The 12,945-nt window shown below is 42.6% G+C and overlaps 2 protein-coding genes across 19 annotated transcripts in view; one reads left to right on the plus strand and one right to left on the minus strand.

Annotated features, from left to right (window-relative positions):
- Positions 1 to 12,945, plus strand: part of KCNC1 (potassium voltage-gated channel subfamily C member 1) — a 127,639-nt gene that overhangs the window by 103,523 nt on the left and 11,171 nt on the right. The gene's annotated exons all lie outside the window — the stretch shown is intronic.
- The window catches only part of SERGEF (secretion regulating guanine nucleotide exchange factor), a 225,110-nt gene that overhangs the window by 50,406 nt on the left and 161,759 nt on the right, over positions 1 to 12,945 (minus strand). For 2 of the 18 annotated variants that reach the window (XM_014346744.4, XM_055094215.2), the window contains exon 11: positions 5,789 to 8,367. The exons of 14 other annotated variants lie outside the window; for them this stretch is intronic. In XM_014346744.4, the coding sequence (XP_014202230.4) occupies positions 8,300 to 8,367 (68 nt within the window). In that variant the 3' untranslated portion in view covers positions 5,789 to 8,299. Of the gene's footprint in view, positions 1 to 5,788; positions 8,368 to 12,945 lie in introns of those variants that run through there. 2 more of the 18 variants (XR_004665020.3, XR_001338602.4) reach the window with 2 other exon arrangements.

Genomic DNA, 12,945 nt, shown 5'->3' on the forward strand with positions numbered 1-12,945 from the left:
TATGGAGAGGACTTAAGCATGACCTTAGCTTCCAAATGTATTTAGTGGGGTGCAGTAGAAAGACCACTAGATTAGAAGTCAGAGGAGGAACTAGGGAAAGGAAACAAGTATTGACTGAGCACCTCCTCTATTCCAGGCTCTGTGCTGGGCAGTTTACACACATTATCTCATTCAGCCCTTATCATCACCCTCCCAGGGAGATATTAATATTCTTATTTTATAGAGAAACTGGGGCTCAGACAGGGAAAGCTACTTTAGCACTCTGAATTTCAGGATGCTTATCTGTAAAACCGATAATAATAAAACCCCTCTCACAGGTCTAGTGTGAGAATGAAAATGAGATACAGTGTAGAGCACCTACTACCATGCCAGGTGCTTTGTAAATTCTACTCTAATTATTAATATCAATAACTACTTATAATAACTAGCTTGCACAAGGTCATACAGCTCATGAGTGCCATTGGTGGGATGTAAATGCTGGATGGTGTTTATATTATGTCAGGCTGCCCCTTAGAAGACCAGGATTTGAAAAACAGCCCTGCCAATAATTAGTTGGGTGACCTCAGACAAACTATTGCACCTTGCAGAGCCATGTTCTCTTAATCTGAATAAAAGGGCCAAGAACCCTGCCCTACAGAGCCCACAGGGAGGCTAGGCAGAAAATAACTGGTAAATACAGAGCTTTATTGTGTACACAGATGGAACCGTGATGACTATGATGGATACCCTGAACAGGGACAAATGTCTTCAAGTTGGAGTGATTCAGGTATGCTAGATGGTGACATATGAAGCCAGAATTTTGCCTTGGGTGTCAAGGATTTTGCAGGCAGCAAGCAGCCTCTAGTTTACAATGACTATGCTTGCCCCAACAAAAGCCTAGTCTGTATCCTCTTAATGCTCCCCATGAAAATAAAAACATTGTGAACCTCCTAAGACACCATCAGAGACACGCTTTAGGATTTTATCCAACACATTAGAAAAATAATTCCTCATAAAATCGGCTTTAGTAAAGAGTTGGCATGGGAAAGGGACACAGTCAGAATTCTTCCAGGGGTCATATTGCAAGAAACATGCCACTCTCAGCACCTGAAAGGATCTCTCTGTAACGAAGACTGAGTTCTTTTGGGAAACTTCAGATGGGTGGGCTGTTTGCTGAGCCGGTGTCAGTCCTCAGGCAGAAACAGGACAGCGTGTCCCAGCCTACCCCAGGCTGCCAGTGAGCTGACACACGCCCTGAATTTGTGTTCTGTGGAGCAATGAATGTTCTGCCTGTGCAGAGCATGCAAACTCAAGCCATGTGCACACCATCCACACGCACATGCCACAGGGCTGCCAGCTGATCAGAGGCTCCGAAGCCTTCTCCCCGCCTCACATCCTGAGGTGTTGGCTCCTGGACTTAACTCATTTGACCCTCACACACAAAACTCTGCAAGGTATTATAAACCTAATTTTATAGACTAGAAGAAGGAGGTTCAGAGAGCCACCTGCCTAATTTACATAGCTAGAAGAGGTGGAGCTGAGATTTAGCCTAGGTCCTTCTGACTTCAAGGACACATCTGTCCTTGGCAGATTTGCCTAAGGCAGACTTACTTTTCAAGACAGAAAGCAAAGCCAAGAATCAGAGAATCTTAAAGCTGCGATTCTCAGTCCGCCATGGGAAGCAGTCCCTCTGTCCCACCTGACATGTGGTCGTCTGGCCTCTGCAGGAACATCTGCCCTGACAGGGGCTCACCATCTGCTCCAGTTATAAGAAGTTCTTTGTTCCACTGACATAGAGAATGCCAGCTTCCCCTGAGTGCCTAAACTGGCATAAATATTTCATCACTCACTGCACTGTATTTTAGATACACTACAGGATATTTTAAAGGATACCAGCTCCCTTTTGTGATGGTAATCGCGGTTCCAAATTCATGTGGCTTGTGAGTTTAGATTTTCACAAGGCAAATGTTCTTAAAGCATGTATCTATTTCACATGGGTATTCACAGATCCTATCACATGGTGCCAGGGCTGGATGAGTCACACCTCTGCCCACCACCCCCCTTCCTGCCCGCCAGTCCAGCTCTCCTCTGCTGTTCTACAGAAGGACACGAAACCTCCTCTGACACTTCTCTCACCCTCACCTGCTAACCTGGACACAAAGAGTTGCTTTCAGGCAACAAACCAGAACACATAGCAGTGGTAAGGTGGGGTGGCTCAGAGTGCCCAGCTGAGCCCTGTTCAAAGTGGAGAACTGATGTAGTTACTGTCCAGGGAGACTGCAGAAGAGAGGCCCCCAAAGACAGATTGAAGAGTTGCAGCTGCAGAAGAAGCCCCTGACAAGCCAACCCCCCTGAACTCAAGGACAGGTTCCCTTGATGAAAAGTCAGCAGCTCAGCATCCTAGAGATTTAGTATTCTCTAAAATCACAAGAACAGCAAAGCCAGATGGGTTCTGGGGCTGTCGCTTCTGAAGTACCACGGGTCCTTTCTGACTTGACATTGTGTCTACCATATAGTAGATATATATTAATAGCAAATATTTTAATAAATAAAAGCACACATGTCAAACACAAATATCTCAATCACAGATTTGGAAAAACATCTCAAACAACATGCATCAATATCTAAATTGTTTCCCCTAAAGCAGCAGAGTCTCTCCCCAGACTGTTCCTGTTCCTTCTTAGGCTGAATTCTCCCTTTTCAGGATACTCTGGTAAGGAAATAGAACCACAAGGGTGGGAAGCAAACCATGAGTCCTCAGGCCAGCTACCAAACAAGGCTGACCCCCAGAGAGGCCGGATCTGGGTCAGATTTCTCGGGGCATCCTAAGGCCATTGTGGCCTACCCTTGGTGGCCATGGGCATGGAATATCCATACCCAGATGTCTAAAAGGCACCTCTAGTGCAGTGTGTTCAAATTCAGATCAGATCTTCCTCTCCAAACCTGTTCACCTTCTACTGTTTATTTTTAGCTTAGCGAATGGCAGGGCCATTCCCACTTATGCACCCAGAAACCTGGGGCTTATGCTTCACATCTTTCTTTTCCTCACAGCTACATTCAATCCATCATCAAGTCCTGCTAATGTTACCTGCTAAATATCTCAAACCATATTGTCCTTCTTATCTCCACTGTTACTTCTCTCACTCTATCCAGCATGATTTCTTACTGGGACCATTGCAAAAGCTCCTTAACTGGTTTTGCCACATCCACTTTTGCACCCTCCATCCATTCTCAAGGCCATTGTTGGAAAGATCTCTTGCAAATGTCAAATTGAGCATAATGCCCTCCCCATGAGTAACATACACATAACCACCTCTGCTTCAAATCCTTCTATGATTACTATGAGCTTAGAATAAAAAGAAAAGAAACTCTTCACATGGCCTGCAAGAACCTAATCTCCCCCTCCAGCCTTTTCTCTGTACTCAAATCATATTGACCTTCTCACTTCTTTGAAAGCACTAAGCTGCCTCTCACCATGGGGGCCATATTTGTCCATATGCCTAGAAAGCTTTCTCTCCACCCTACCCACTCCTTTCATCTAATTATAACTCCTAGTGATCCTTCAGATCTCAGCTCAGATGTCAATTCCTCAGCAAAGCTATCCTTGATCATGTGAAGTAAGTGAGGACCCCTATCATACATTCTCATAGTACCTTGTCCCTTTCTTTCGTAGCATTTATCCTAGTCTGTAATTTTACATGACTGGTGCAATTTTTTTTTTTTTTAACAGTGTCTGAGTCCTTCCATAAGACTTAAGCTCCTTGAGGGTGAGGGATCATGTCTGTTTTATCATCATAGTATCTCCAGCTTTTAGCATAAGGCCTGAAACATAGTAGATAGTCAATAAAAATCTGCTGAATGAATAATACACCGCAGCTATTCACTGAGTTTATTCCAAGCAATCATAACAGGTCCCTTTCTAATAGTATTTCTGAGGTTCTCTTGAGTCTGGCTTAGACTAACAGAAACTGTTGATATTTTTGCCACCTCTCCTTATCTCTCTGGTATCCACTACAGTGAACCACCTTCTATAGATGAAGACACCACAGCATTGCCATCATTACCACAGTTACATTTATTGAGGATTTACTTACCATGCATTAGGCGTGGTACCAAGACCATGCATGCGGTATTCAGTTAATCCTTTCAGTACTATGAGGTATACATTACTAGCCCTTTTTTGCTAATAAGAAACAGAAACTCAGAGAGGATTTGCTAAAATATGGTGGGGCCAGGATTTGAACCTTGGTCAAACTTGAAAGTCTACAGTCTTAATCATAACCTACTGCCCTGTAAAATGAGCTAATAATAACCACTCATAGTGATGTCAAAGGACTCAAGCACAGTAGGCACTCAGTAAAGGGTGGCTGTTATTTCTGTGGTGCTGGAGGCATTGTGGGGAGTGATAAGCACTCACCATTTTGCCCAGAAGAGAACTAATCTGGCTGCCTTCTAGGACTGAAACAGCTGGACTTGGTTTGAAAGAGAGACTTTTATGAAAAGCAGCATGCTGTGGCAGTTCCAACACAGAGTGTGTGAAGAGAGGAGTTGATATGCTAACGAAACCAATGCACAGATTTTTAGCCCTGAGAACCAACCATTTGAAAGGAACTTGAGTTTCTCACAGCAAGCCCAGACATCAAGCCTGCATAAGGATCCCCAACCTATAATAGTTCCTTGAATTTCTTTTGTTACTTCTCTATCTCCTGTAGCTCACAGAAACAGAGAGAACAGGCCACACTTAAAGTCAGGAGATTCTAAGTCTGAATTCTGATATGCCCAGGGTTGAGCAAGTGGGGATCCATCAAGATGCCTGGGCCTCAGTGAGAACCTCAGTGTCGCAGGAAGCCAGGAGATGACAATGAACTATATTGTCATCCTCTGCGGCCTGGCTTGGGGTTGATCTATTCTTCTGAGTCTTCCTCCCTCCTTTTACTGTCACTCACCACTGGGCATGTAAAGGAAGAAAAGAAGCTGAGATACTTGAGTTCCTACTATATGTCAAGCACTCTGCTTCCATATTTTCATGTAGTAAGTCAATCCTAACAACAATCTCAAGCAACAGGTGCCATTCTCCTTATTTTACAATCAAGGAAACTGTAGTTTAAAGAGATTAAATGACTTAGGAGAAATCACTACACAGTAAGAGAAAGAGTTGAGATTCAAATCCAGTTTTCTTAGATCCCAAAGTCTGTGGTCTTTCCACTTACTGTTCTGAAGAAATCTATAATGACTGAGGATGCAGGAAACATTAAGGACATTACTTGGATGTGTATAGGTGGTATAAAGCCATGAGAGCCCATTCATTCCCTCCTTCCCTTCATTGCACCCACTGTTCACTGAGCACTACCTCCAGACATTGCACTGGAGGACGGGGATAAAGAGATGGGTAAGATACAGCCCCTCCTCCTCAGAGGTTCACAGTCTAGTGAGAGGAGCACTCTAGGGAAAAAAGGAAAAGAGAACAATGGGAAACTGAGCAAGAGAGAAAGAAGGCAAAGGATCCTAAAACATCAGAACCAGAGGGGTTCAAGGAAGACAACTACTCAAAACCTGGCTACATCACCTGGAATTAATTACCTGGAGGACTATCAGAACTAAAAATTTCTAAGCACCCAATTCCCAAATCTATTGATCTGGAAGTGGGCCCAGGAATGTATATGTTTAATAATTATCCCAAGTGATTTGATAGAATAGGCCAGGTGACTAAAACCACTGATCCAGACCTTTCACTTTATAGATATGAGAACAGAGGGGCAGAAAGGGCAAGTGACTAGCTCAAGGACACACAGGAATCAATACTTCAGACTCAGGTATCCAATTCACAGTCAAATGACCTTTAGTCATTTTTTAAAAATTAGAATAATTTTATTTTTATACATTATATATATATTTATACATTCACATGACATTTTATGTACATGGATTAGGTAGTTCTTGACAATGTTATATGTTTACTGAAAAATGACTTTTTATAAAAATAAAGCTTGGAAAATAACAAATCAATTTAGAAGACTAAAATTATCCATGGATACACAGAACAGATATAAGTTTTCATAATCAAGAACAGTATTTTCACCCTCTCATACCTCTGACCACCTCTTTCCTAGGCAGTCAGTATAGGGCAGAAAATTATAAATTAATCAAGGATAGTGCTTCAAGGTACTGGTTCCCAGACTGTGATGGACATAAAGAAAGAGCAATAGACAAACAAGCATTTTAGTATTTGCCAAAGCCTTGCGTCTTCCTCCACCCAGAATGGAGATGTCCTGCCCACTGAAAAAATGATGGGCCTCCTGTTGCCAGCTTCTCTGCAGTGATCTCAATCCCTTTGCCTCACAAGAGCATCAGAAAGGTCCCCTGCCCTTCCAGCTTTAGATTCCTTTCATTGGCTACATGTAGAAGACAGACATGGGCCAGAGGTATAGAGAGGCTCTACGCCAGAGGTGTCCAATCTTTTGGCGTCCCTGGGCCACACTGGAAGAAGAATTGGGCCACACAAAAAGTACACTAACAGCGGCTAATGAGCTTAAAAACAAACAAACAAACAAACAAACAAAAAACAGAACAAAAAACCCTGTTTTAAGAAAGTTTACAAATTTGTGTTGGGCTGCATTCAAAGCTGTCCTGGGCCACATGCAGCTCGCTGCCCGTGGGTTAGCAAGGCTGCTCTAAGACAATGAGTGTAGGTAGGCCCTTCTATAGGTCCTCTGAGTTCATGGAGCAACTTCTCAGCAGCCATCTCCACCAGGTTCCCTTCTTCTGTTGTTTCACTGTGGTTTGCCTCTGTAACTGCTTGTTCGAGAACTCTGTCAGCAAACTCTACATGCTCTGCTTCAACTTCTTCATGTCCATTTTTTTTATAGCCTTAGCATAACAAAGTTAAATTTGATTTACCTTTGGGGGCTCAGCTATCAAAGCCTACTCCTTCTTCTACTCTCAGGCCATCGGCCCTGGGGCTGATAAGGAAACACAGAAGCAGTGGTTAGGGGCGTAAGTAGAAGACTCAGTAGAGCTCACTGTTAGAAAAGCCAAGTGCAGAAAGGGTTCCAAACAGGGGCACAGCAGCAGTGCTGAGTGAAGAGGCAGCCTCAGTAGGAATGGGGTGTCTCAAGACTTGGGCTCAGCTGACTGGCCTCTCCATCCTGGCTCTGTTCACTGATATACTAGGCAAGACACACCCTTCTTTTAGCCTCATTTTTCCCATTTGTAAGTGAAGAAATTGAATTAGCTTGTGTCCATGTTTCCCATCCAGATTCTGAAATTTGAGATTTTCATTTTTTTTCCTTTGGCATTGGATACAAATGACTAAGATTGATACTGTGACTCATGTTTATAATCCATAACCACAGAGTCTGAAATCTTAGAGCTAAAAGAGATTGACCAAACAATTCTCTCTTTTCTACTCATTTGATGATAAAGAAACTAAGGTCCAGAGAGGGCCCACTTCCAGGTCTATAGAACTGGGAATTGGGTGCTTAGAAATTTGCAGTTCTGACAGTCACCAGGTGATTAAGTTCTGGAAGGGCAGGAACTATCTGTCTTGTTCTCCACTGCATTACTGGCCAGATTTTTTTAAATGCTTGTTGAGTGAATGAATGAACAAATAATCTCCCTCCAACGTCATGCAGCCTGGGACCAGGGAAGTATCCTTACTCCTTGCCTGGAGGTAGGGGCAGATAAGACTGAAGCCACAGACTGCTTCTGGCCCCTAAAGGGATGGTGCTCTCCAGCTGGGGAGCCAGAACAGAGCCAGGAACAAATTCTCAAGGTTGGTGGTGCCAGCAGCGCTTGGCCATAAAGTGGGCTTCTACTAGAGTCCTTCGTGCTGTGCATAATGAATCACGGTATGTCAATTACTGCATTCTGTTAACAAGCTCATGTCCACCTGTGTATCGCCAATGAGTGCCTTGCAATTTGCCACAGCTCTGCAGTTAATACACGGCAGAACAAGTGGGGCAGAGGATTCTGAAACACTCCAGGCCCAGGGAAATCAGGTGGTTGGTTTGTTTTTGGCAACTACTGGGCTTGATGATTGGGCAGCAGTATGTAGAGATGTATTCTCTCCTCTCTGGGGAAAGGGTCTGTGTCCTGGGTCTTTCCTGTCCTGATTCAGATAAGTTCAGATGGAGAACACCATCTTTGTATTTTTTTTTCTCTGAAGTATTGAACAAAAAGGGGCAGAGGCAGAATGGTAATTAAAAAATCACCTCCAGCATGGTTTGATGGTCTGGTCATCCAATCATCAGCATTGAAGTCTCTCACAGGATTCAAAATATGGCTCCATGACACATGAACAGTGTGATCTTGGGTATATCTCTTAATTTCTCTGCAACTCCATTTCCACATCAGCAAAACCGGGATAATAATACTTACCTTGCAGAGATACTGCAAAGATTAAATGAGAGAATGCATATCAAACCCAGAATGGTGGCTGACATGTAGCAGGTATATAATAGATGAGCCTCCTACCATGTTAGAGGTGTTTCCTGAAGGGATTCTAATCTCCTGAGGAAGACTAGGGCCAAGACCTTAAGCAAACCCAGACAAGAGCCTCTGTGTCTTAGATGTGTGTGTGTATTACCCCCTAGTGGCTCCACAGTAATGATTACAACTGCAGTCATGTGAGGATGTCAGATCTGCGCCTCACCTCCACACTGGCTGTGCGAGAAGTGAGCAAGCCTCCTGGTGACAGGGGAGGCTGTTCCTTTATCAGGCAGCACCGCTGCAGCCCCTGACCTACTTTCTTACTAAAAATAGCTCTTCTTAGGTCACTGCCGCAAATTGAATTCCACTGCTTCACTGCACCCTGTAAGCAGGTGGGTGGGCACCAGAGCACATTTGGTGAGCTGCAAGCCTCTGCTTATGTGGTGCATTGCTGCCCAAGGATGCTAATTCCACATGCCTGAGCAGACGGCAGAACGTGTCTGCACTCAGCAGGGCTGTATGTGACCCTGCTGGGGTTCCTTTATTTGGGGGGAAGGGGGACAGGGAGGGGCAGTGAGGGAAATTCTAGATCCAGTTTTGAAGTCTGACAGAACTGAATTGAAACACAGCATCCAATGCTTTCTTATTTGACCTTGGGAAAGTCACAACTTCTCTTTGCCTCAGTTTTCTCATCTGTAAAATGGAGAAAATAAAACTGACCTTAAAGTATGATTGTATAGATATTTTAAAATGCTATTTACAAAGCAGTCTTTGGCACAGAAGAGGAGCCCAATAATGAAGCTAGTACAGGTATTCTCCATTGTATGGCCTGTTGCTCCACATGCCCTCCAGCTAAAGCCTCTCATAGCAGGGGGAGCAAGGGACAGAAGGCCAATCAAAGAATTAGGAAGATTTTAAGCTGAAAGGGCTTTAGCACTACTGAGGTCAAAGGTTCTCAGACACGGCTGAGCATCCCAATAACTGGTAGCCTGTTAATAATACTGATTCCAGGTCCTTACCCAGGAGACTGGGACTCAAGAAGTCTGTCTAGGGGCCAGGGTATCTGCAATTTAATAAGCTCTCCAGGTGATTCTGATGAACTGCCAAGTTTGAGAACCTCTGAACTAAGCCAGTCACCTTGTTAAAGTAAATGAGTAAATGAATTACTACTATTTTTCTTCCATTATAAGCACAATGCATAGTCATTATAAAATATGCAGAAAACATGGAAAAGCAAAAAATCAAAATAAAAAAGTAAAAATTCAATCATACATTGAGTGATTATTAAATGCCAGGCCCTTTGCTGAATCCTAGGGATTTGTTGATAACACAATTCTGACCCTAAGGAAGGCCCAGTCTATGTGCAGAGACGGAAACAAACAAGAAGACTGTAACAGAGGACATATGTGTTAGAGCCAAGTTACAAATTTTATAGAAAGAAGGATGAAGGAGCAACTGATTCCACCTAGGAAGTCAGGGAAATTTGCAGAGCTGGACTAGAAGAAGAGCAGATATTCATGGCTAGACAAGGGAGTAAAGGGCATTTCAGGAGGAATGAACCAGACATACAAAAGCATACAGGGATGAAAGGTATTTGTTAGGAAAATGTCCTAAGGTCACCATAGTGAGGTCACCATATACAGTAAATAGTGGTGGCACAAAGACAGCTGGTGTGAACATCTGGGTCTGGATCATGAAGGGTGTGGATAACATCAACAATGCTTCCTACACTGGAAAGTATATTTCCCAGTATATTTTTCATATGTGCGTTTTTGTTTTCATTTTTACATGACCAATGCTGCAATTCTTACTTAATAAACACTACAAATTAGTGAAGCAGATAGGTCATCTTTTATCCATTACCAAATGTTAGTAAAATTAGGTAGCTCCTAATTTTACTAAATTATAAAAAGACTATGATGAACATCTTTAACCATAAAGTTTTTTTCCATATTTAAGATCTTTCCTTAGAGAAGAATGCTAGGATATGAATTAATAAATGAAAGTGAATGGACATCTTCAAGGCTCTTGAAAATAGCTCCAAAGGATTTTCCAAAAGTGGCACAGATGTTTTTATAAATGAGGAGATAAGGCCCAAAGAGGTTCCATGTCTTGTCCAGATTATACAGTCGAATGGGGTGGTACCAAGAGCAACATCTGGGTCTCCCAACCCCCACTCTAGCTCTCTTTCTTCTGACCACATTGCTTTTCTGCAAATCATAGAGAGATGAAATAATATCTATTCACCCAATGCTTCCAATCAATTCTAAGTATTTTAGGTTAGCAATGTACAAGCATAGGAGATGTGAGTAACATGTGTGTGTTTACATGCACATGTGAAGCTCTATATACGAGTCTATTTTTCCATCCTTATCATGCATGCTCCCCTACCAATGACAATTTTTGTTCTAGCCAAGCTGAGCAAATCTTACATTGTCTTACCTCCACACCTTTGATCCTACATGAAGTATCTCTTATTCTCCTAGTCAAATTCTATGCATATTTTTAAAATCCAAAAAGCATTTCCTGACTCTGGGCACTTACTATCAACAAGAGTCATACGTGATACTTACTTTATTGCTTTGCAGTAGCTCTGGTATTGATATAAAATTATTTAAGTTTTACCTATAGAATAAAAGCTGCCTCCAGCTTCTGTTATTAGAAAGGGATAAAACAACCCCCCCAACCCCACCCTTGAGGCTAATGAAAAGACTTCTAGCGTTTGATGGGCTGAAGACAGGTAAGGCCAATCCCTTGTACCTTCTATATCTACAGTAGTAGACATCTTGGTAGACTGGAAAGAGCACAGGACCAGGAGACAGAATAATAATAGCTTCCATGTGCTGAGGACCTACTCTGACCAGGCACAATGCTGGTTGCTTTATATACATTATTTAGAATCCTTAAAATTACCCCCAGCAAGGGAAATATTATTTGACCCATTTTACAGATGAGGAATCTTAGGACCTGAGAGATTAATTTATTCACGGTCAATACCATCAGTAAGTGGCAAAATCAGGATTTAAACTCAAGTATGTCTTACTCAAAAATCTATGTTTTTTTCTGCTTTACTATATTATGTCTCAGCAAATGTCATTTCAGTTCTACCTCTGTTACTTTCAAGATACATGATCTTCTCCTGGTCTTTTTTTCTGTTGCTATAACCGAATACCACAGGCTGGATAATTTATAAAGAAGTTGATTTGGCTCACAGTTCTGGAGGCTGGAAAGTCCAAGAGCATGGTGCTGGTATCTAGTGAGGGTCATGCTAGGGTGGACAGGTGGAAGGAGAAGAGAACACATGCGAGAGAGAGCTTATATTTTTAACAAAGCCACTTCAGCAATAACTAACCTACTCCCACAATAATGACATAAATCCATTCATAAGGGTGGACCCCCATTACCCAATCACCTTCCAAAGGCCCCATCTCCCAGCACTGTTACACTGGGGACCAAGTTTCTAACACAGGAACTTTTGAGGAGCATATTCAAACCATAGCAGATGCCTAACAGGACATTCATGCTCTCCAAATCCTAGCCTCCTCAGTAACAACATGGGGATAATCATCTTCCCATCCTGTCCTTTACTCCCAACACACATGTACACATACAGGGCTGTTGCAATGACTAAATGTTATAATGGGTGTAAAAGACCCAGACAGACATATGGGTTGTTATTAGAGTCCTGAACAGCACAACTGATCATTCTGGTAATAAATGGACATCCTGCCAAGATCCTCTGTCACTTAAAGAGAATTTAATTATGCTCACTAGACAGCTCCTTCTAGCATCAGAGAGTGAATGTTTGCAATGCATTTTATAATGACTTTCAATAAGGCCTGAAACCAAGAGGTTAATATTCTGAGAAAAATCCATTAACCAAAATACTGCATTCTTGGAGTACTCTGGTAATCATGGCTCCCTGGGATATTTTCCCACTCTATCACATATACGTATGCATTTCTATATACACTTGCACACATCTTTCACTGGCAGCCTATTTCTAGAAAGCAGGATTCAGCAAAAGGGAAGCTGGGCTTGGATTCCACCACCAGGGGGGCAATTGTAAATGGGCTGGGGGACATTTATTCCAGTTTTCCAGAGGTTTCTGGTGAAATGTTAGGAGACCTGGCTGAGGTGTCAGGAGACCTGGGTTGTAGTTCACATTCTGCTGCTTATTCGCTATATAACATTGGACAACATGCTTGACTCAGCCTCGATGTCCTTTTACATAAAATAGGGATGATACCTACCTTAGATAAATTAGCTAACCTCCCTAGGGTAGTATTTCCTCTGCTGTGAAACTGTCACAATTACTATGTATATAACTGTACCGTGTGCTGGCCCTGTGCTGAGGGCTTTGCATGCATTCTTTCACTCCTCCTTACAGTCCTGTGAGATGGGTACTATTATCTCCAGCTGACAGAAGAGGAAACCTATGCTCAGAGGAGTTCAATAATTTGTACCAGGTCATATAACTGTTAAGTTACAGAGTTAGGATTCAAACCTTGGTGTCCTTGATTTGAAATGCAGTGCCCT

This window comes from Pan paniscus, chromosome 9 (genome assembly GCF_029289425.2).
Source record: "Pan paniscus chromosome 9, NHGRI_mPanPan1-v2.0_pri, whole genome shotgun sequence".
NCBI classification, from domain to species: domain Eukaryota; kingdom Metazoa; phylum Chordata; class Mammalia; order Primates; family Hominidae; genus Pan; species Pan paniscus.